Source organism: Delphinus delphis, chromosome 19 (genome assembly GCF_949987515.2).
Source record: "Delphinus delphis chromosome 19, mDelDel1.2, whole genome shotgun sequence".
NCBI classification, from domain to species: Eukaryota; Metazoa; Chordata; class Mammalia; order Artiodactyla; family Delphinidae; genus Delphinus; species Delphinus delphis.
This window is the reverse complement of record NC_082701.1, coordinates 44,708,518-44,731,686: the sequence shown is the minus strand read 5'-3', so window position 1 is coordinate 44,731,686 and position 23,169 is coordinate 44,708,518. Positions and strand designations below refer to the sequence as shown.

At 51.6% G+C, this 23,169-nt stretch overlaps 2 protein-coding genes across 5 annotated transcripts in view; both read left to right on the top strand.

Moving 5' to 3' along the window:
- SSH2 (slingshot protein phosphatase 2) overlaps nucleotides 1-12,066 on the top strand; it is a 245,163-nt gene extending 233,097 nt beyond the window's left edge. For both annotated transcript variants that reach the window (XM_059997044.1, XM_059997045.1), the window contains 2 exons: nucleotides 1,987-2,821; nucleotides 4,981-12,066. In XM_059997044.1, coding sequence (XP_059853027.1) covers nucleotides 1,987-2,821; nucleotides 4,981-7,065 — 2,920 coding nt within the window. In that variant the 3' untranslated portion in view covers nucleotides 7,066-12,066. The remainder of the gene's footprint in view (nucleotides 1-1,986; nucleotides 2,822-4,980) is intronic.
- A 3,754-nt stretch (nucleotides 12,067-15,820) lies between these two features.
- CORO6 (coronin 6) lies at nucleotides 15,821-22,962 on the top strand. Of its 3 annotated transcripts, XM_059997055.1 has the most exons (12): nucleotides 15,821-16,024; nucleotides 17,180-17,434; nucleotides 18,883-19,005; nucleotides 19,442-19,571; nucleotides 19,668-19,849; nucleotides 20,490-20,609; nucleotides 20,984-21,103; nucleotides 21,541-21,645; nucleotides 21,732-21,877; nucleotides 22,219-22,276; nucleotides 22,375-22,605; nucleotides 22,700-22,962. In XM_059997055.1, the coding sequence occupies exons 2-12, from the start codon at nucleotides 17,237-17,239 to the stop codon at nucleotides 22,820-22,822; spliced, it is 1,536 nt and encodes a 511-aa protein (XP_059853038.1). In that variant the 5' UTR covers nucleotides 15,821-16,024; nucleotides 17,180-17,236; the 3' UTR covers nucleotides 22,823-22,962. The 3 variants fall into 3 exon arrangements, with proteins under 3 accessions (XP_059853038.1, XP_059853039.1, XP_059853040.1); XM_059997056.1 differs by lacking the exon at nucleotides 20,984-21,103; XM_059997057.1 differs by lacking the exon at nucleotides 22,700-22,962 and having other exon boundaries at nucleotides 22,379-22,568.
- Nucleotides 22,963-23,169: the final 207 nt, after the last annotated feature.

Genomic DNA, 23,169 nt, shown 5'->3' with positions numbered 1-23,169 from the left:
GTGATAGGTTGTCTCCTCCTAGGGGTGGCTGGAGTTCGTGCAGCTTGGAAAGGGGGAAAACCCCACCTTACACCCAGCTACTTGATTATAGCTTGTCTTCATAAACAAATTGACCTGCGCCCTACCCAGAAAAGCACCCTTCTGCTGGGCAGGCCTGAGTCAGAGAGAGCCCCACCCAAGCAGCAGGCAGGCGGGGGGGAGCTGAGAGCAGGTGCAGAGTTGAGCACAAACAGGGGTTCACATTAGTGCAGGCGTGTGACTCGGCAGAGATTCACAGGCAGCCAAGGCAGGTATGGCCCTGAGCCCAGGGTTAGTTGTTCTGGGCTGTTTCCATTCCACCCTGCGGCGAGGTAGCTCTTCATCAGCTTGTAAGTCATGGAAACCATACCCCCAGATGCCACATTTAGCGACCTGTTCCCTGCCCAGCCACAGGGCCACCTTTCTCTTTTTCATTGGAGCTTTGAGAACTGTGCTTCCTTGTTAGAGTGTGGTTTGAAATGAGATCTCATCAGACCTTCTCTCCATAAAATCAACCAAAGGATGGATGTGTGCATATAGTCTTTTTGGCCCACCTCCTTTTCCAGGGGTCACTTTAGCTTGATGGTTTTTATCCACAGATCCTCATGAAAGGGCCTGTACTTTACGCTTATCCTCTTCCGTTCTGATACCAACCTTTTTCTCCAGATTTACTAGCCTCATCTTTGCTTTCTCTTTTTTTTTGGCTGCGCCGCATGTCTTGCAGGATCTTAGTTCCCAAACCAGGGATTGAACCCGGGGCCATGGCGGTGAAAGCACTAAGCCCTAACCACTGGAACGCCAGGGAACTCCCTGTTCTTTGCTTTCTAATTCAAAAAAGATTACCACCCTCCTCACACTTCCACATCAGTGATTAATCCTATATCAGCTCTTTATCCCAATTATGAGAACTTATAATGGGCTCCAATTGATTATTTCTCTTTGTATTACTTGGATAATGTTTTGTGTTTTTTCCCCCCAGTTATTAATATTAATCAGGCTCACTTTTTTAATTCAAAAGTTGTAGACATACTACAGAGTGTAGAATTGTAAAGCCCTCCCCAAAAGTAAAAGCCCTGCCTTCCTTGAAAGAAACACTGTTACCAGTTTGGTGATGTTCCGTAGATATTTCACTATACTTATTCTAATATGGGAACTGACTATTCCAAGTGTGTTCAACATGCTTTTCACTTAATAGTGTACCTTGAACATCATTCCACTAAAATATTTGGCTGTTTTGGTTTTTTTTTTAACTTTAAAAATGTATTTATTTATTTATTTTGTCTGCACTGGGTCTTAGTTGTGGCACATGGGATCTTTTAGTTGCGGCATGAGGACACTCTTAGTTGCGGCATGTGGGATCTAATTCCCCAACCAGGGATCGAACCCGGGCCGCCTGCATTGGGAGAGCGGAGTCTTACCCGCTGGATCACCAGGGAAGTCCCCTTGACTGTTTTTAATAGCCTCATATAAGTGTATGGACCATAATTTAAATAAATTTTTTTTGGTGTTGCAGTATTACAGTAAACATCCTTATATGTATAGCTTTGTGCACTTATGTAGCAGTATTTCTCCAAGTAAAAATTTTAAAGGGAGAGTTGCTGTTTAAAGGGTTAGATTTTGAGAGCTATTGCCAGGTTTCATTCTTTAAAATTCTACAGTTCACACTCCTATCAACTGTGTATTATGAGAGGGCTAGTTTGACCAAACCATCATCAAGAGCTTCATAAGAGCTAACAACTATCTTAGCTCTTATAAGTCTGATAGTAAAAAAATCAGATCTCATATTCATTTGTTTTTGTTGTTTGCTGTTAGTGAAATTGAGCCTCTTTTCAACTGTTGATTACCTACTTCCACTGGGCATTAACAAAGCATCTTGCAGGTTAAGTTTATCTGGGAGCGGTTTCCTGGGAGGGTATTGATTGTTTTCACAAACCAGAGTAAGGCGTTTCCTATGTATGTCCTCCACAGCAAACAGCGGCATAACAAGCTCTGGCGATCTCATTCAGATAGTGACCTCTCGGACCACCACGAACCCATCTGCAAAGCAGGACTAGAACTCAACAAGAAGGAGATCACCACCTCAGCAGACCAGATTGCCGAGGTCAAGACCATGGAGAGTCACCCACCCATACCTCCCGTCTTCGTGGAACATGTCGTCCCACAGGATGAAAATCAGAAAGGCCTGTGTACCAAAGAAAGAATGATCTGCTTGGAGTTTACTTCTAGGGAATTTCATGCCGGACAGATTGAAGATGAATTAAACCTAAATGACATCAATGGATGCTCATCAGGGTGTTGTCTCAATGAATCAAAATTCCCTCTTGACAACTGCCATGCATCCAAAGCCTTAATCCAACCTGGACAGGACCCAGAAATGGCCAACAAGTTCCCAGACTTAACAGTGGAAGATTTGGAGACAGACGCACTGAAAGCAGACATGAACGTCCACTTACTGCCCATGGAAGAATTGACATCCCGCCTGAAAGATCTCCCCATGTCCCCTGATCCTGACTCACCGAGCCCCCAACCCAGTTGCCAGGCTGAAGTCTCAGATTTCAGTACAGATCGCATTGACTTTTTTAGCGCGCTAGAGAAGTTTGTAGAGCTTTCCCAAGAAACCCGGGCCCGATCTTTTTCTCACTCAAGGATGGAGGAACTGGGTGGAGGAAGGAGCGAGAGCTGTCGACTGTCAGTGGTCGAAGTAGCCCCTTCCGAAGCGACCGCTGATGACCAGAGAAGCAGCTCTCTGAGTAATACTCCCCATGCATCTGAAGAATCTTCAATAGATGAGGAACAGTCAAAGGTAAAAACTGTCTTTATAGTTCTATGCCTAATGAAGTTCTCTTTAATGACAAAATATTTGGGACTCTGCTATGTTCACTATATTTTTGATGTTGCTAAAGATTTAGGAAGGCGATGTGAGAGAGACAGTCTGGCGTGAAAATTTAGGGTTTAAATATTTTTCTAAATCAGTTGCCTTTCAAGGAATTTATCTTTCCAGGCTTTTGGTGTCATTGGAAGCACTTCTGAGAGGGGATGAGGGAAGAAGGGATTAGCCAAAACAAATGTCCTGCCTGACCAAGGAGAAGGTCCCCTGTGGACCTCCGCAGTTCAGATCAAATCTCACCAACAGTGAGGTGCCAGGGACTGATCTGTTGCCTGAGTGAGACGTGTGTCTCTCTGAGAGGATGCATTTGTTTGGGAAATTCTTTCTGCCTCAGAAAATTCAAAGACTAAACGTGTGTTAATAGTTGTTGGAGTAGCAACTGATTCCCATGCTGAGTTCTTGCTATTAATAACATCTCTGAATTGTTCCTCATTGCAGACGCTGTGGTATTCAAGAATTGAGGGATGGTTTGGGGAAATGACTTGGGAGCAGACAGAATCCCAAGATTCGTCTCAGTGGCATGAGTTCTTATGAGCCGTCTCAGACCAGGGAAAGAATTACTATATATCATCAACTCTAAGACTCACACTTATTCTCATTTTGACTTTTGAAATTGGGTTGCATCTTAAAAAACAATGGTATCTTATGTCAGTATAATACAGTAATTGGGAAGCAAGTGGGGACAGATTTACTCTAACATAAATGAAGTCATTTCACGATTTCAGTGGAGCTGACTAGATTCTTGACATCTCCTGATTGCTGTCTACTTATATTTACCACCTCATTCACTCATCTGTTCTCTCTCTTCTTAACTACCCCAGGGCAGTTGTTGCCTCTGCTTCTGTCTTCTCCTCTCCCCAAAAGCTATGCCTCTATTTCGTTTCTACCGGGAAAATCAGAATGCCTGAGCTCTCCTTTGGACTAATGGATGTAGTGGCTCTGACAGAAATAGCTTTTCTGCAAAGTTCTGGTCATATGAGCACTCTCTCCGCAGCCCATGCACACACTGGGCCCGCTGTGGCTTCTCTCCCAGCCTTGGCAAGTTTGCGTCTGCCTGATGTCCCAGCAGATTTCTCCCAAAGGCATAACTGATCTTGTTAGTTTGTACTAGCTCTGACTCTTTTTGAAGGAGAAAGACAAGAACAATTCCTAGGGAAATACTGTACCTTGAAGGTTTATAAAAATGTTAACAAAGTAGATTGATGGTCATAATGATGTTGCTTTAAGAGATGTCCAAGGGCCATTTCTAAATTTTGAAATTCTTATTTTTTTACAGTAGGACTTGATTTTGCATTGGCCAGTTTTCTTTGGCCTTGTTCTAAACCCATCTGGGAATATGTAACTGGTGGAACACTAAAATGTCAGATTCGCAGTTTCTAAGTTTGCTCGGGCACGTGGCTGCATAAGCCAAGGAAGAAGCCATGTGAAACCTAGGAACTGTGCAGTCAGATATAGAGTGCCCCCATGTGCTGGGATGCGGCTGCTGGGAGAAGCAGTGGGAGGATATGGACGAAAGCTGGCAAGACAAAGGACAGAAGAGAGCAGTGAGTCTCCAAATCAGACATCCAGCTTCCTCTAACACTGGGCATATTTAAGGTGGCCACTGAGCCCTTCAGTGGAACTCTTCCCCTTGAACCAAGTTAGGATCAAACTGGAAGGGGATAGGTGGGATAGGCTAGAGAGGAAAGGTTTCATTTACCCCAGTATGGCCTAAATCCTGAAGGCTCATGGTCTTAGGAAAATAAGGATTATAGGAGCCTCCAAGGCTACTTGCTGTTTACTTTTGGAGCAAGATACTGGATTAGAATCCTATTTGAGTCAACAGAATACAAGTTTACTAGACAGTGACACAACCTATGACTAATTTTGTATCTCTGCCTTTGATGAATCCGGTTTTTTCTTGTACGACAGAACAGAATACAACCCCAGGCAGAGGACAGTCCCAGGCACTCCATGATTTGTGTCCTCAGAGAGCCAGAAGGTTCTCCTGGATCAGAGGATTAGTAAGCAAAAAATCTGGCATTTTCAATTAGATTACAGTTAGCCATAACCATCTCACTGTTTTCTCTTCTTAGGCAATCTCAGAACTGGTCAGTCCAGACATCTTCATGCAGTCTCACTCAGAAAATGCAATTTCAGTCAAAGAAATCGTCACTGAGATTGAATCCATCAGTCAAGGAGTTGGACAGATTCAAGTGAAAGGCGACATCCTAGCCATTCCATGCCATACACCAAAGAAGCACATCGTCCATGAGCTGCCCCTTGAGAGGGCCCAAGCCGCAGAGAACAAACCTGGAAATCTGGAGCAGAGTGGAGTTTCCTGCACAGCCCAGCCTGAACTAGCCAAAGACTCAGGGAAGTGGGAGCCAGAAGGGTGCCCAGTGGCACACTCATCCACCACAGAGTTGGAAGAAGAGGAACCAGCTGAGGGGGAACCAGAGCTCTGGGGCCCAGGGATGCCCCCGGGTGCCAAGTGGTGCCCCGGGTCCGTGAGGCGAGCCACCTTGGAGTTTGAGGAGCGCTTGCGGCAGGAGCAGGAGCAGTACGGTGCTGCCCCTGCTTGTGCCTCGTTGTCCACTCGTAAGAATTCCAAGAATGATTCTTCTTCTGTGGCAGATGTGGCATCAAAAGGGAGGAGTGATGAAGCCACCCTAGAACATGCATTTGTCCCCAGGGAACCAGAGACGAGCAAGGGCAAAGGGAAATGCAGTGGGTCTGAGGCTGGCTCCCTACCCCATTCTGAGCAGCATGCCATCGTTCCAGCACCCGAGCTGCCGGAGTCTCACCCGTTGCCAGCTCCTCAGAAGTGCCCAGGGTCAGGTCCCAGAACACAGCAGGAAGGAGTCCTGAAGGAGCAGAGGACTTCGGTCTCATGCCAGGGACCTGAGACACCAGCAGTCCCTCTGCCTCTTCCCAAGAAGATAGAAATCGTTGAATACACCCACACAGTCACGACACCTGATCACGGGCCAGAGGGGGAAACAGCCACCAGCGAAAAGAGTGGGGAGCAGGGACTGAGGAAAGTGAAAGTGGAGGAGTCCGTTACTGTCCTCTGTGCACTGGATGAAAATCTGAACCGGACACTGAGCCCCGACCAGGCTTCTCTGCACCCCAGAGCGCTACCTCTGCCTCACTCTTCCTCTCCCGAGCCTGAGCACGGCAGGCCCACCCACCCAGCCCCCACCCTGAGCAGCCCTGGAGACGGGGGCAACAGCCCAGCAGCTGCCCTGGAGACGGCAGCGCCTCATGTCAGTCACTCAGCCCACGTACTTGGTGCCAGCTTGGCTCACCTGCATCCCCAGACGGTGGTTCACCTGGAAGGCTTCACAGAGCAAAGCAGCACCACAGACAATGAGCCCTCTGCGGAGAAGGGCAGCTGGGAGGAAAGTCAGGAGGGCCCCCTCTCCAGGGGCAGTGGAGTGCCATATCAGGGCTCCCAGGTAAGTAGCGAAGACCTGTGTTTAATTAGCAGACTCGGTGACAGTGTTGGGGAGCAGCAAGAAAAACTGGACCCATCACCTGTAGCCTGTCAGCTCCCACACAGCCCTAGTAGTGACGGTATAAAGGGTCTCAGTCACAGCCCCAGTGGGAAGGAACGCGCTAAAGAAATCGAGTCCCGAGAGATTTCCCAGGTAGGGCTCCCCAAACCATCGCAAATGAGGCGTTCAGCTTCCCTCGCCAAGTTAGGTTACCTGGACCTCTGTAAAGACTGTTTACCGGAGAGGGGGCCTATCTGCTCTGAGTCCCCTCATCTCAAACTGCTTCAGCCCTTCCTCAGAATGGGCTCGGGAATGGAGGCCCAGGAGCCCCCAGAAAACCCAGATGCTCCCCAGAACCTAGAGCCCACCAAGTGGTTCATAGAGCAACTCAAAACAACAGAGTGTATCGCACAGAGCAAGCCGGTGGAGAGGCCTCTTGTACAGTATGCCAAAGAATTTGGTTCCAGTCAGCAGTGTTTGCTCCCCAGGGCAGGACCTGAATTGACTAGTTCTGAAGGAGGCCTTCCTTTGGTACAGACCCAGGGACTGCAGGGTGCAGGCCCAGCTCCAGGGCTGGCTGTAGTGCCCCGTCAGCAGCACGGCAGAACTCACCCCCTAAGGAGACTGAAAAAAGCAAATGATAAAAAACGGACAACCAACCCCTTCTATAATACCATGTGATTCTGAGCCTCTATATGTGACTTTCTGAAAGAAATGTTTGTAAAAGGGGCAGGTGTAATATGTAAGGAACATGCACTTTATTGGTTAATTTTATAATACTTTGGTCATTTTACTGTTCCTGGCGCATGCAGGGTTTGGTTTTTTTCCTCTGTGTGTGTGAGAGAGAGAGAGAGTTTGATTTGGACGGCAAGACCATTTTATCATTTTTTATTTTTGGAAAATGCAAACCTCAAAGAATACTCATTTTCAAAGAACACCTTTATCAAAGGCAAATTGCTGTTTTTCAGTCTACTGCCACCTGCTCCTCATTTTGCCCCCTGAGGGAAGGCATGCTTGCTTGATTGAGGAAGGAAGCAGATGGGGAAGGTGGGGTTGAAGCTGGGAATTGGAAATGCTGCCCCAGGCCTGTGTGATGATGGTTAGGTCTCCAGGCCTGATGCATTGGATTCACTGAAGGGGGCAGCCCAACGTCAGCATGCTCTCAGACTTGGTCCCCAGCCCCTTGGAGTTGCCGAAATGGGCAGGTTCTGCTTTGCTCTCAAAGAGGGTCTTCCAGAATTCATTTCTCCTGGTCTCCAGAGTGTATCATTACAAAAAGGCATGATAATTGGCTGGCTTTGTAAACTTATCAAGCAAATACTTTTTTACCCCAAGCAAAGAATTTTATTAAATTTAAAATGAACTCCAAAGGATTTCTGAGAGGTCCTCTCTAGAGGAAAGCAGAAGAAGAGAAGGAGGTGAAATTGGGGGTGGAGAGGCCACCACTGCCTAGTATCTTCCAGGTGGACGGGCTCCACACAGGTGGTCATCCTACCCCACCCCACCCCCCATCCCCTGGAAATGTGCCCTGCAGCATTCTCCCAACTAAAACACAATAGGGACAAGTTTGAAAAACAGCAATTAAAAGTCAGTGTGTTCTTGTAAAGTGAATACATATGTAGGGTTTTAACCCTTTCGTTACTTGAATAATTCTGTGGGCCTTCTAAGTTTAATGGCCATATTTTTTCCAATTTATTTTCCTCCCTCATGCTGTTTCTCCCAGTGCTGCCTATTTTTTTAATTTTGTAGGTATTTGAATTGTTACATTACATATGTATAACCTCCATTGAATGCAAAGTTTTCTTTTTAATATTATCACTGTTAACACTTGACATAAGTTTTTTTTTTCTTTTTCCTGGAAGATTTGTCATTTCTCTAGTTTATACACAGTACTTATGTACATAATGTTGTCACTTTCTTACATTGTTTTGTTGTTAATGTTGTATGTTGTAGGGTCTTTTTGACTTATCCATTTTAAGAAATAGTAAAGCTGCAACTGGAAAACATACGGACACCACAGAAATAAGACTGATGGGTGTTGGTAGGAATCTGCAGAGTATATATTGATGGTGTTTTTTTTTAAAATGGAGACTTCTAATCACCAGCTCCTGCCAAATTATGCGTTAGTAACTTCCTCCTCAGAGAAACCCCTAAAGGCTCCCATTAGATCACAGTTTGACTGAAGGCTAATTTCTCTTTGAGACTGAAATCCCAGAACGTTGTTCACCACTAGCTGAACCAGAGCCAGGGAGTATATGTGAGTGTTACCGCTGCCCAGGGTGGAAGCTCCTAATGGATTAGGCTGAAGGGCTGCAGGGAGGCCTCGGCCAAGGGCAGGCACCCTTAAATGACCGCGTTTAGGATGCTGTTGCTTTGCTGCTATTGTGGAGGTCCTTAACACAGGAGCACCTGCCGTAAACAAGCCTATTTCAGCTTCTTACAGAAAACATATTTAGCTTGGGATGGAACACCACTGCAGCTCATCAAAACTGAAGAGGTTTGCAAATTTGCTTCCTGTTTGCTTTGGTGGTTGTCCCCATTGCTGAGAGGTTGACCGAGCACAGACCTAAGATTTAGGTTTGGGGCTCATCACAGCACTTAGAGGAAAAAGATGCACAGACTGTCAAAGTGATGTCAGAGGCCAGAGTTCGATGAGGACAGGTGGTATGGTGACCCAAAGGAGAGAGAAAAGGTGGACTGAGGCCACTCGTACGTGTTCAAGAGGAGCTGTGAATCCAGTTGCCGGGTGGAGGCTGTAGTTGGGTCTGACATCACTGCCAGGAGGCAGATTGGACAGAAACCTCCTGCTCTTAAGTGTTTTTATGGTGTAGTAATGATATGTACCTGTGCTGTCCCTAAATAGTTTCCTTAAATGTTCAAATGTGTCATCCACACAGCTTTGTGGCTCCAGGATATTTAATGTGTTGTAAAATGTTTTACTAGGTGGCATGTTCCAGTGTGAGGAGGCTTGCAGGACAGGGTTATGAATTTCCAGGGCTCATCCATCTAAACTGCCCTTTCTTGTTGAGGCAGTTCCATCACCAATATGTTGGCGAAAGGAGAGGAAACTGTGGCAGGGGTGGGAAGAGGAGGCTTTGCATGGAGGTTAAGAGAGTAGCGTCCACTCAGTTAATCCCTTGAGATGGTGACATCCCTCACATTAAGAAGTACACACAGGGTCGACAGTGTTGCACTGTTCTCTCTTCTTTTCCCGGCCACTGTGTTTAATGCTCACTCTCACTGCATTAAAGAACAACAAAGATTGGGAGTGGGGGAACCTCAAATGCTGTGAAGAAAAACAAAACCTTTTTTTTTTTTTTTAAAGAGTAGAGGAGGTCTTGCTCTGCCTTTTTTTTTAATAATTATACTTTTTATCATTTAATTTACCTGCCTAAATAAACATTCTCTACACAAGGTCTGTAATTCAGCCATGCCATAGGGTTTTGCCAGCCCTCAGACTCCCAAAACCGAGTGTTCTTGTGCTATTTATGTAGCTGAGCACTGTCCAGGGGAAGTACATGACGGCCTATCAAGAACTTTCTAAACTTTATTCTCTTCAAACGGATAATCTCAGGTGGCCTGTTTCCCTTTTCTGTTCATGGAAAAGCCAGACCCGAAACAGCAGGTCTGGTAGATTGACAGAGATGAGTAGGAAAAGTTTGGACCTCTCGCTCAGTGCCTCTCTTTATTTTGAAAACCATCATAGTCTGACTCAGAATTATTCTGGAGGGATTGTGTGTGTGTGTGTGTGTGTGTGTGTGTGTGTGTGTGTGTATGTGTGTGTAAAAAGTAACACTGTGGTGCATGGGATAAAAGCCCCAGGAGCACACAGATTTTGAGCTGTAATCTGGATGGTTACCTGGTCAGTAGGAAGGAGAGAAACCCCTTTTTTGATTTTAGAAACACTTAGGAGTAGTTTGTACTATAGCAGATACACAGTACAGTAGTGTAGTAATACTCATCTCTCCTCATTTTGGTTGCCTTTCAGATTCCGAATGTTTAGGATCATTCCTAACATTTCAGGCTCTTTATCTAGCATTTTCCTGGTTCTGTACCTTTATCCCAACTGGTATTTCCTCTTTCTCATTTTGGGAACTACCAAGAGCCCCAAGGACAGCCTGAGGATGACAGCCCAGGCTCTGAGGTCCCCTCCTGCTAAAGGGCCCCAGACAGATGGCTCTTGGATAGACTTGAAGCTTCTGAGACATAGCAGCTCACAGAAATCTTCATTTGTTCCATCTGAGGATTTCAGTTCTGAAGTGATCTAGCCATGTTTGGTAAAGATGTTTTTGTGGGAACTGTTTCTCTCTCTCTCTATTTTTTTTTTTAAGAAAGCATTATGCAAAAAGGGTCTCTTTCAAGGGCATTTTAAATTTTTTAAATAAAGCCATTCTTCGGCTTTTTTGAACTGTTTGTGGATATTTTGTTTACATTGTGAATATTAAAACGTGCATCATCTTGATGGCCGCTCAGATTCCTCCTCCAGGCACCTAGCCCTGGCCATCCTGTGAGCCCTCACACTGAGCAAGGTCAGCCTTATGGGTAAGTGGGGAAAACCTGGAGCTGACTTCCATCTGTGTCTTGCACTCCCATCCAACACTCTGTATGGAAATATTCATCATTTCCTCAGTGATGGTGTGTCTTATAGTGATGGTTGTAATGGTGAATGGCTAGTGTCGTTTTTGTCTAATTTTGTTTTGCTTTTTGATGGTAGATGAGATGAAATTTTAGCTATTTCAGCACCAATCCAACTTAAAAACATCTTGGATTTGTTTTCCCTTCCAAACTAAAAGATTAAGGCATGTATTAGGCATAAGTGTATTTGCTGCCGTGACTCATCCGACGGCTATATCAGGAAAAAGCCTCCTGCTACCAAAGCAGGAAGCTGCACACTCCTAACCCTTCTCCAGGGCTTGGGGTCCCTTGATGCCATGGAGAGCTATTGCAAGGTGCTTCTGTACTTTTCTGGCCTGGAAGTGGAGGGTGCCTGCGCCTGGCTCCTGCTATGAAAAGAGAACCAGCCTCACTTTCTCAGTGCCCCAGAGATCTGGGACAGGATTTCTAAACTGGAATCATCCCTCATCAGCTTGAAGATGTCCCAAGGGGTATACGACTAGTGCTGCCATCTGTGTCCTCACAGCAACACTGGTGGCAGCATCCTGTGCACACATGGAGAGCTAATACCCAGGGCTTAACTCAAGTTGATGACCCAGTCTGGAAGCTGGGTAACTGGCCCTGAAATGTTTCCCAATCAGTAAATCCACAGGGAACTGTTTGGTTTTTATGTTTTATTGGAATTTGGTTTGCTTGGCATAGCTTAAGGTGCCTTTTCTTTCTTTCTACTTTAATTTTGTAGGACTTGTTCTAAATGTAGAAAACAAGTCCAAAAGACTCTCCCACTGACTGTTACCTTTGCCCCAGGCCACCCCAAACTTTTATGCTCACATTTTATTAAATAAAGCAGGTGCTCCCTGGAATCTCTGGGACCTTTTTGAGGCGTTTGAAGCAGAATATAAAGAGTGGTCTCATCTCCTTCCTTAATCTTCCTGGTGGTTGGGATGTTCCACTTGTATCATAGGTTTTTTTATTACTGATGTGCTCCGCTGTTTTTAAATGTGAACTTGTGCGCAAATGTGCAGATTCAATGTTCTTGTTACAGATTGAATAAATTTTTATTTTGAAGATGAAACGTGTACTTGATCAAGTGCAACAAAAGAGGGGGTTGCTTAAAGGTGGAGGGATTGGAAGAGAACACTGATGGTAAACATGATGCAATTCCCGTTGATTGATCTCCCTCCCTTAGGAGAGAGCTGAGCTCTGGGAAAAAATATAACTTTCTACCTCTCACAAAATGAAGACTGAATGGGAAATGGGATCACTAAAGATTATTTCAGACAGTGTGGCTCCAATCAAGTGACCACGCTGGGAACTTGCCTGGTCAAAGAGGCTCTTGCCAAAGCCACCACCTGAACGTTAGGAGAATGAATAAGCAAAGGGACCAAAATTCCGCCACCATCTGTGGTACAAAGTGTTCTGGGACAGCTGCCGTGACGCGCCCCAGCAGAGACTGGATTTCTTGGGTAGGTGAATTCTCTGGACATTAACAAGACAGAGTTCACAAGCTTTCGGCACAAGGCACTTCAGTTCACTGAAAGGTTTCTAGAAACAGGGCATGAGTTTCCAAAGAAGTAAAAGCTTAACCCTCTCCCATCATTAGAAGAGAAGAGAAGCACTTGATGTCAGTGGTAGAGGAAGAGAGATGGGGCCAAAGAGCAGTTCCCTAAAACGGGCGCGGGGGGGCGGTGCGGATTGCCTGGTGGTCCAGTGGTTAGGACTCCGTGCTTTCACTGCCGAGGGCGCGGGTTCAATCCCTGGTCAGGGAACTAAGATCCCGCAAGCCCTGCGGCATGGCCAAAAACAAAAACAAACAAACAAAAACAGGCTGGGGGGAGGGGTCTCCACTTCTCCCACCCCTCCACAGACCCATCATGAGATATTTAGTGGTGCCACTCATCACATATAAAGCAGCTCTACTATCTAGGGAAAGCTCAGTTTCCAGAGAAAACACTGCCTTGAACTAAAATTAAGTCAGCCTGCTTCAGTCTGGATCGTCCATATCAAATGAGATGGGCACACCACTGGTCTCTGGCTGGAGTGCCAGAGTGCATGATGGTGAAGGCAAGGTCATTTCACAAAATATTCTAGGGGTGCCTGGAGTCCCTGACCCTGATCGGTCATGGCTTTCTAGCCAAAGCAAATGGACCAAATCATGTCTAAGTTGCCAGGCCACCTCTTCCAGAAAACGGCTTTATGAAAGATGAAGTCTATGCCTATCTTTTATGGATTGCTATTCAGATGGGTAACAGTTCAAATGGATAACAGCAAGGGAAAGCACCAAGTCCAAGTAGCTTCTTCCACTGATTGGCTCTTTGTGCCTTGGCTCCACCTACCCCCCAGCTCTGCCAGGCCTTGGCAGCCAGAAGAAGGCTAGAGGGCAGAGCTGAGCCATGCCAGCTCTAAACAACACCTGTAAGTTCCTGCTCTTGTACCTGGAGAGCAACCACCCCCCCCACCCAGGTCATGGAACTGAAGGCAGAATGGATTGAAGGATTCCTGCTTCTGGGCTTCCCTGGTGGCGCAGTGGTTAAGAATCCGCCTGCCAATGCAGGGGACACGGGTTCGAGCCCTGGTCCGGGAAGATCCCACATACCGTGGAGCAACAAAGCCCATGCCCACAACTACTGAGCCTGTGCTCTAGAGCCTGCGAGCCACAACTACTGAGCCCATGTGTCACAACTATTGAAGCCCGCATGCCTAGAGCCCGTGCTCTGCAACAAGAGAAGCCACCACAATGAGAAGCCCACGCACCACACGCGTGCAGACCCAACGCAGCCAAACATGGACGGAAGGGAGGGAGGGAGGGAGGGAAAGAAAGGATTCCTGCTTCCTAGTCCCAGACCCTTACCTCTAGAATGGAGTACCTGGCTCTCTTTAAAGAGGAGAAAAGGAGATGGGAGAAGAAAAACTGCCGTTTCAGGGTAGGAGACAGCATGTCAAATCCCTTCTCTGCCAACAAGTGGTGCAGACTTGAAAAGCACCTGACCCAGCCCTTTTCGCTTTACAGCCCAGAAGAGCTGGAAAAATAGGGTGACTGAGCAACGGCTGAAACTCCAGCTTTGTAATCAGTATAGGCATCCTTTCCTCTGTGCCACAAGCGTATCTCTCAATATCAGCACTTGTGAGAGAAGGTGGCCTTCAGGGAGAGACAAAAATGCATGGTGCTGAAAAGCTGGACACAGACACCAGACCTCTTGGGTAAGAATCTCAGCTGTACTACCTACCAGTTGAGTGATGCAAAAGCTATTTAACCTCTTTGTGCCTCAGTTTCCTCACCTGTAAAATAGGGGTAATAATGGTACCCATCTCAGAAGACTAGTATCAGAATGGAATTAATATGTGTAAAGCCCTTAGTACAGTGTCTAGCTATTGTTATTAAGGAGCTACTGAGTCACTCAGGTGTTTTCCTCCTAATCATGTGCCTGGAATCTTCAGGTAAAAGGGAGATGCCTCATCTACCCTCATGCCCCCCCCCACCAATGCCATAATTATTTCTGGGGCACCTGTAACAGTTTCTGGTTCTGATCCCCACAAGCCACTGAATACTTGGACTCTTCCTGAGAAACAAGCCTTGTGAGAGCCTTTGAAGTTCCCACCACCTTCCCTCCCTTTACCCCCAATGCTAATCTCTACCCTCTGGAAGGCTGTGTTCCATTGATTTCCAGGTGTGTCCTGGAGAGTGAGAAGTAATAACCGGTCCCCTGTTGCTCTCCAGGGCCTTATGATCCAAAGGAAGAAATCCAGGCAGTGGGTGAGCACTGGAAAGACAGCAGCTACAGGGACTAGTTCTTCACTGGCTGCATTCTGATCAGGTTTCTTTTTGTCTCCTCCTTAACCCTGGTCAATACTCAGATCCGCGGGTCTGGAAGGGAGTGGGAGGAGGCAGGGGCTTCCCTGGAACACAGTCGGGCACCAATTCAAACAAGGCCCTCAAGACTTTAGGAGTCAGGCTGAGTGTCTAAAAGACCCGTGCCAGGGCTCCCCTGGTGGTGCAGTGGTTAAGAATCCACCTACCAATGCAGGGTACATGCGTTTGAGCCCTGGTCCGGGAAGATCCCACATGCCTCGTGTCCACTAGAGAAAGCCCACCCAACGAAGACCCAACGCAGCCAAAAATAATAAATAAATAAAATAAATAATAAATTTATTTTAAAAAACAATGAAAGACCCGTCCGTGCCAGCCGCTTTCCCTTGAACCTGGTGTTCACTTTTTTTTCTCCCACACCCCTATCACCGGTTTTTAGGCTGCTTTGTGCCCTGTTCCGTGGAATCTTCTCTAACGGGGTGAAGTGCCCAGTACAGTGACAGTGGTCGCTATTGCTATTAATAACAGTAACATTCACAGGCCCCTGTCGGGTACCCTCACAGCTGCCCTGGGCCAGCCTAGGCCCTCATCCAAGGGCCCCCAGAGCATCTTCCGGGACCTCTCCTCAGGGGTGTCTGGACGTGCAGTCCCACAGCCCCGGTCCGCCGGTATGGTCTAAATTGGGAGTGTGATTGCAGCAGGAATGCAGCGTGAAGGCATCTGATCTTGCTCGGCCGCCGGCTCTGAGGGGAACGCGCCCCCTCGTAGGCTCCCTCTCTCAGCGCCCAGCTCTGGGTCTGGGAACCTGGGCCTCCTCAGCCCACCCGCTAGGCGCGGAGCGCGGAGGAAAGCGCACAGCCGGCGCACACACGCAGAATTACTTTTGACGCTTCTCGAAGGCCCGCGGACTGGCCGCGCAGAGTCTGCAGCACTCGACTTTCCCGCCGCCGGAGGGGGCGGGGCCTATGTGACCCCGCCCCTGCCCTAGGTCCGCCTCCGCAGGTTGATGGCAGCGGCAGCTGGGACTGCAGCGACGCCCGGCCCCGAGAGTCGCAGGCAGCGGCCGGAGCGCGCAGCCGAACGCCCGGGCCCCAGACGCCGCGGACACCACGAGAGGCAGTTCCGGTGCCCTGACGCCTCCCTTGGTCCCCAGCGCAGCCCCAACCCCCTCCGCAGAGAAGTCGCAGCGTGAGCGCCCCTCGGCCGGCCCAGGACCAGGTACCCACCCCCCCACCGCCGCCACCGCAGCCAGTGAAGCGGGCGGGGTGTCTGGAGGGGACAGAGGTCTGCGCCCCCTCCCCCCCACCCGCCGCCAAATTCGGTCCCGGGCTGGGCGGACTTGGTGTCTATATTTGGCCGAACAGCGACCCGCGCGCCCGCGGGGCGCAGACACCTCGTCTCGCAAGAACGCAGTGCCAGGGCAGGAGGCCGGAGAAGGGTGCGGGGAGGCCGGGCCTCAGGCCGGGAGCCGCAGAAGCGTCTTGAAGGGCACAAGGATGCCCGGGGCTGGGGAGGGGCTGGAGTCAGTCGCTGGGGCTTTGGAAGAGCTCGGTGTGTCTCCTGGGGAAGAGCTTAGCTCAAGCCCCAAGCGGGAGAAAAGGCACCTCGCCCTCCCCACTCCACGCCTGAAAATCTGGCTCTAAGCCGGGGGGAGGGGGGTCGAGGACCCCACCCCCAAGAGAATTTAGTAGGAGAGAGGACCCAGAGGAGAAGTGGGGCTGAAATATGGCCGGCAAAAGCCAGAACACAGTGGTGAGGGCCTCTTAGAGAAGCCAGTGCAGAGAGAAGTGGGAGGAGGAGAGATCCACCTTACACTGTGTCCCCCCCACCAACAGCATGGGAGGAAACTGATGAAAACAGTAGCAGGAAGAGCTCAGGTGAGCTAACAGGAGGAACTTCTCCTTGGCAAATTTTTAGAAAAAGGCAAAACCCCATCCACCTAAACTATGCCACAGATGCTGAGTTTAGGATCTTGAGTGGCTGCAGTCCTAGCCCCACAAATGGCCTTAAGCCAAAGCCTCTGATTCTGGACGAGATGCCTCAGGGAGATAAACCACTTCCGTGAAGAGATGCTCATCCAAGCCTGGCAGCGGGAGGGCAGCCTGGCATTGAGGCTCCTCCCCAAACCACTTCAACTTCCAGGAAGCTTTCAGGCCCAGTCAGGCTCCACTGTCCCCCCAGCCTGGCTCTCTAAGGAGAAGTCAGGCCCCAAATCCTAGCCCCTCGAACTAAGCAAAGAACTTTCCCATACATCACCTTGAAGAAAACTCCCTGCTTCTAGGACCAGACTCTATATTAATTTATAGCTGACTCTTGGTCAGATAACCCTTCTCACTTGCCACTCCCCCAACTCTTCCTCCCTCCCTCCCACAGCTACGGGACTAAGGACCAAAATTTGGGCACCGAGATCCTCCATCTCTGCCCCCAGCTATGAGCCGGCGCGTGGTTCGGCAGAGCAAGTTCCGCCATGTGTTTGGACAGGCGGCAAAGGCTGACCAGGCCTACGAGGACATCCGTGTGTCCAAGGTCACATGGGACAGCTCCTTCTGTGCCGTCAACCCCAAATTCCTGGCCATTATTGTGGAGGCTGGAGGTGGAGGTGCCTTCATCGTCCTGCCTCTGGCCAAGGTGAGAGATGAGGGGAAGGAAGCAGGTGGAGGACACTGGCTGTGACTCCTGGGGACTCCTGATAGCCGCCTGTGTTCTCACCTAGTTCCATTCCTCAGTCAGGAGGGCAGTCTATGTGGACTGACTGCTCCCTGTTCCCCAATCACTCAGGGACCAATTGGGAGGCTCTGTCACCCCTCCTAGAACAGCAGCATCACATCGGCCCCCACCTACTCACAGCCCATCCCTTCTCCATGCAGCACCCTCTTCCCAGCAGGGACCAGGAGCAGGTGATGGATAGTTGGGAAGCAGTGGAGACAGAAGCTGGCCAGATTCTGTTCCTATCTGTCCTGATGCCACACCCCTTATGTTTTTGGTGTCAGGATTTTTGTACGCAGCCCAGGGTGAGCATTGGATTAAATCACACCCTGGAGCAGCACACTGAGGACAGGGTCAGGCTCTGTCTAAGGAGTTCTTGGCCATCTCCCCCATTCTGGTTCTTGCAGTGAGGTAGAATGAGAGCAAAGGGCCAGGGGAAATGACATATAAGGCCAGAGCCCCCTCTACTCCAGGGATGGGGGCCAGGCAATGACCAGCACCTTTACTGAGTAGCTTCAAGCCCCTCAGCCATCTCTACCCACAGGATGGCCACTCCAAGGCATGACCTTGACCTGGATTCCGGCTCCTACACCTTGTTAGGGGAGGCCCCACAGGTGGCAAGGTCAGGATGAGGCCTGGCAATAGCCAGTGACTCACTCCAGGACAATGCAGACACCATCCAAGGACATCATCCCCTGGGCTCAAATTTCAGCCGGAGCCACCTCCTCCCCCAGTACAAGTGCCATTCCAATGCCACACGGCCACCCCTCTCCCCTACCGCCTGGTCTGGGTTGATGCCAGCCCCTGCAAAGGCCTCAGAGCCCCCACAAACATACCATAAAGATTAAAAATAGATGGGCCCCAGCTCAGGTTGGGAGACGGCAGGCACAAGGAATGCCTGCTGCTTGTGGTTCCAAGGTAAAGCCATTGACAAGGGGGAGATCTGCCAACTGTGGCTAGGAAAGGACTGTCAAGCACTGCATTGCATCTTACCTTGACCTATTCCACCAGGGGCTTCCCATGGACATTTCAGTTGGGAGAACAGGCCCAAGAACAGTCTCCTCCAAGTAGATGTTTTTAGAAGAGCACTGTACTAAGAAGTCAAGTCTTGGCTCTACCAGTATCTTGCTGTGTGTCCTTGGTTAAGTTATCTTACCTCTCTGTGTCTGATTCCTTGATGTGAAATGACTTCAACTCTGTCTTCCGTGAAGTAGAGGAAGTAGGCCGGATGGGGTTGGAAGAGCAGAAAGGGGGTGGGTTCTGCAAAGAGAAAACAGAAAATAGAGAATTGAGATGTAAACAGATCCACTCCCCACCCCCTGAAAACACACAGGACAGTGGCCCCACATCTCCCTCTCTGACCCCTGCAGACAGGGCGAGTGGATAAGAACTACCCACTGGTCACTGGGCACACTGCCCCTGTGCTGGACATCGACTGGTGCCCACACAATGACAACGTCATCGCCAGTGCCTCAGATGACACCACCATCATGGTAGGAGCCAGGTGGATGCTGCTGGGCTGTTGGGCAGGGGAAGCAGGGAGGGCTGCCTCACTTGTGCTGCAGAAGGTGGTGAGGGAGGTGCTGAGTTCCAGGGCCCTGCCCTGTCCAGCTCCCAGGCTATTTTTAGCTACATGTCCGCCCCCTCCCAGGATGAACTGCTTAGGACTAATTTTAGCCATGGCTACCTTGGGGCCTGAAGAGCAGGGGGGCAGTGCTTTGAAGTCTCCCTGCTCTTGTGAGTAGGCAGGTCTCTGGAAAGCTGACAGTGCCACCTCCTGGCTCCCAGCTGCTTCTGCCCTATGTGGGCAGCATCACATCTTGTCCTGCACCTGACCCTGGGGAAGGGGGGTGGGGGAAGTAAGGGAACAGCAGAGTGACAAAGTGGGCTCCTCATCCCACCTACCGTATGCCTTTTCCTTCTATCTAGGTGTGGCAGATTCCAGACTATACCCCTATGCGCAACATTACAGAACCCATCCTCACACTCGAGGGCCACTCCAAACGTGTGGGCATCCTCTCCTGGCACCCCACTGCCCGGAATGTCCTGCTCAGTGCAGGTCTGGGGGCCTAGGGAGGGGTCCCTACCATAGATTGGGGGGTGTGGGGAGTGGCAAAGGCAGGGCCAGGTGACGGTGCCTGGCCATTCTGGGCAGGTGGTGACAATGTGATCATCATCTGGAACGTGGGCACTGGGGAGGTGCTTCTGAGTCTAGACGACATACACCCGGACGTCATCCACAGCGTGTGCTGGAACAGCAACGGGAGGCTGCTAGCCACCACCTGCAAGGACAAGACCCTGCGCATCATCGACCCCCGCAAGGGCCAGGTGGTGGCGGTGAGTGTCTGGCCTGGCTACGTCCCGACCCCTGCCCCAGGAAGCAGCTGTCAGGCCACTGTACCCACAACCCCCTGAGCCCCTCGTCCCAGCTCTCACCTCCTCCACCTCAACCCCAGACACGAGCCCTGCCCCGCCGTGTCTGCAGCCACAGCCCCTGCCCTAAGTAAGCCCCCAGCCCGCAATTCTCAGCCCCGCTCCTGTTCCCTCCCCTCCCCTGCATCTCAGAAGCTCAGAGGAGGGCTGCTCGATTTGTGACTGAGGAGGGGAGAAGCTGCAAACTCTACCCTCCCACCAGACCTGCATGAACCGAACCTGCGCCCCCGGACCCCTCTCCTCCCAGCCGGCACCCAGCGCCATCTTCCGGCGCCTGAGCCTGACACTGGCTCGCGGGCAGGCCCCTTTCCAACCTAGCTGACCCGCTGGGCGGGAGATTGGAGGCAACCCTCGCGCGTTGTTTGCCCCAGCTGGGTGCCCAGGGAGGGCGGCGGCACCTGCCTCACCAGCCTCAACCTAAGGCGGGGCGCTGGATGCGCGGGGCACGTGCACGTCTGCGCGGAGTGTGCGCGGCGGGCGCGGCGGGAGCGGAGCGGGGCGGGGCGGCGCGGCGGGCACTCTAACCCACTAACCCCGCGAGCAGGAGCGAGCCCGGCCTCACGAGGGCGCCCGCCCGCTGCGGGCCGTCTTCACCGCAGACGGGAAGCTACTCAGCACCGGCTTCAGCAGGATGAGTGAGCGGCAACTCGCGCTCTGGGACCCGGTAGGCCAGGCCGCGCCGGGCGCACGCGCTCGCTCCTTCGCTGGGTCAGCCGGGAGCGCTCTCTCAGATCGTGGCCCGCGCCCAAGACAGCTGAAGCGGAGCGGGGAGCTCCCGTCTGGGAGGCGCCTCTCTGCTCCCCTGGGAAGCCCGCAGGCATCCCCTGCTCTGAGGGCGCTTAAGGGCTCAGAATCTGCAGAGAGAGGCCCGCGCTCTCCAGGCCTGGGGCCAGCCAGGAGACGCCAGGAAACTGAATATTTAAGACCCCTTTTGTCTCCGCCCCCCACACCCAAGTCAGCAAGTTGGTTGCCCGACCCTCCAGGCTCCCCAGGGCAGGCAGCTGGGTGACGCCTCTCCCTGTCTCCCCCTCCCCCCAGGAGAGGTTTGCGGCCCACGAGGGAATGAGGCCCATGAGGGCCGTCTTCACGCGCCAGGGTCATATCTTCACCACGGGCTTCACCCGCATGAGCCAGCGAGAGCTGGGCCTGTGGGACCCGGTAACGCAGCTGGACGCTTGGGGTGTGTGCCCCGGGGACTGGCATCACGGGAGAGGGGCCAGGCGCCCCCCACCCGCAGGGCATGCCCACCTGGACAGGGCTGGAGGCTGCTGCCCTCTTTGCAGCGCCTGCCATCCTCACACCCACCCCTCTGCCCAGTTTTGCTGCGTCGCCTGAAGGAGCCCACGCTGGCGCCCCCGCCTGGTGATGCCGAGTCCCTGGGGGTGGTTTGCGGTGACTGCATGCGGCGGTGCAGGGGATATAGGTGCGGGGGACCGAGAGTGGTGTACAGGTGTGGGGTCTGCAGCTCTCTTCACCAGAGTTGCCTTGGGAATGCGTGGGTTTTGGGGAGGGCACGAAGCGTAAAGGAGCTTCAGGGGATCCAGAGCGGCACGGCGAGCGGGACAGGGCTGGTCACGCCTCCTGTGCTCGGGCAGAACAACTTCGAGGAGCCAGTGGCACTGCAGGAGATGGACACAAGCAACGGGGTCCTACTGCCCTTCTACGATCCCGACTCCAGCATCGTCTACCTGTGTGGCAAGGTGCTCGCAGCCGGGAGGGGAGAAGAGGGGGCTGGACCGAGATATCGGGGGCCCGCCCAGCATCTCCGAACCGACTGGTTTTGCAGGGCGACAGCAGCATTCGGTACTTTGAGATTACCGAGGAACCACCTTTCGTGCATTACCTGAACACGTTCAGCAGCAAGGAGCCGCAGAGGGGCATGGGCTTCATGCCCAAGCGGGGACTGGATGTCAGCAAGTGCGAGATTGCACGGTCAGCAGCCTTGCCCTTCCCGCTCACTTGCTTCTGTTCCCAGGTCCCATCCGGGAAGACTCGGGGGCTTCCCCAATAGTGTAGTCTCTGGAAAATAGTGGGTTTTCGGGGGTGGGGGGTGTCATACGGGCTTGTTTCCAGTGCCAGCCCCAATGCTACAGGCTTGACATTCTCTGAACTTCAGTTTCTTCATCTCTTAATGATGATAAACACCCCATTAGGGTGTTTAAAGTGCAATGCATGGTAGGCGCTCAGCAAGTGTTGGCCTCTAACCCCTTGGTCCCGGGCAAAAGTTAAGGGAGTCGGAGCCTGAGCGTGTGCCGATCCCCGCTCCCTTATAGGTTCTACAAGTTGCACGAAAGAAAGTGTGAACCCATCATCATGACTGTGCCCCGCAAGGTGAGTGGCTGGGAGAGGGGTTGGGCAGGGCTCCGAGGCGGAAAGGAGCGGAGCAGGCCTGGCACCCTGCTCGTTCTCGTGTTCCCCTACACCTGCAGTCAGACCTGTTCCAAGACGACCTTTACCCAGATACGCCAGGCCCCGAACCGGCCCTAGAAGCGGATGAATGGCTATCCGGCCAGGACGCCGAACCCGTGCTCATCTCGTTGAGGGACGGTTACATGCCCCCCAAGCACCGCGAGCTGCGGGTCACCAAGCGCAACATCCTGGACGTGCGCCCGCCACCCGGCCCCCGCCGCAGCCAGTCAGCCAGCGACGCCCCCTTATCGGTAAGGCCCCGCCCTGCTCCACCCAGGCCCAATCTTCACATCCCCCTACCGCACCCCGCCCAACGCCGCCTCTTCCGTCCTCTGCGTCCAACAGCAGCACACCCTGGAGACGCTGCTGGAGGAGATCAAGGCCCTGCGCGAGCAGGTGCAGGCCCAGGAGCAGCGCATTACGTCTTTGGAGAACATGCTGTGCGAGCTGGTGGACGGCACGGACTAGCGCATCGCGCCGGGGACGCTCCAAGCCGGGAGGGCAAAGTGGGGCGGGGCGCAAGCACTCCCGCGCCGCCCCGGCTTTGGGTCCTCTGGACCCCGCCTCTCTGGGCCTGGGCCGGGACTAGGGAGGGAACTCCGCCCCTCGCGGGAGTCCTGGACAAATGAAGCGTTGCGGGCACTCGCGTCCGTCTGGCGCCTACCGGGCTGTGTGCCTCGTACAGGACTCAGCAGGAGCTGGCCTTGGAAGGCCCAGGGTGACGGGGGCCTCAACAATGGTGCTGCACGGCAGGCAGTGTCCCCTTTGTTTCCCTTCCCGCCCAGGGCAGGGAAAGTGCTTAGTATTAGCGCAAT

Bases quoted from the DNA above. Each gene is read 5' to 3' on its own strand.
- CORO6 (XM_059997055.1), top strand. From the start codon at position 17,237: ATGAGCCGGCGCGTGGTTCGGCAGAGCAAGTTCCGCCATGTGTTTGGA. The intron at 19,850-20,489 runs GTGAGTGTCTGG...CCCCGCGAGCAG, and splicing joins GCAAGGGCCAGGTGGTGGCG to GAGCGAGCCCGGCCTCACGA. The intron at 21,878-22,218 runs GTCAGCAGCCTT...GCTCCCTTATAG, and splicing joins AGCAAGTGCGAGATTGCACG to GTTCTACAAGTTGCACGAAA.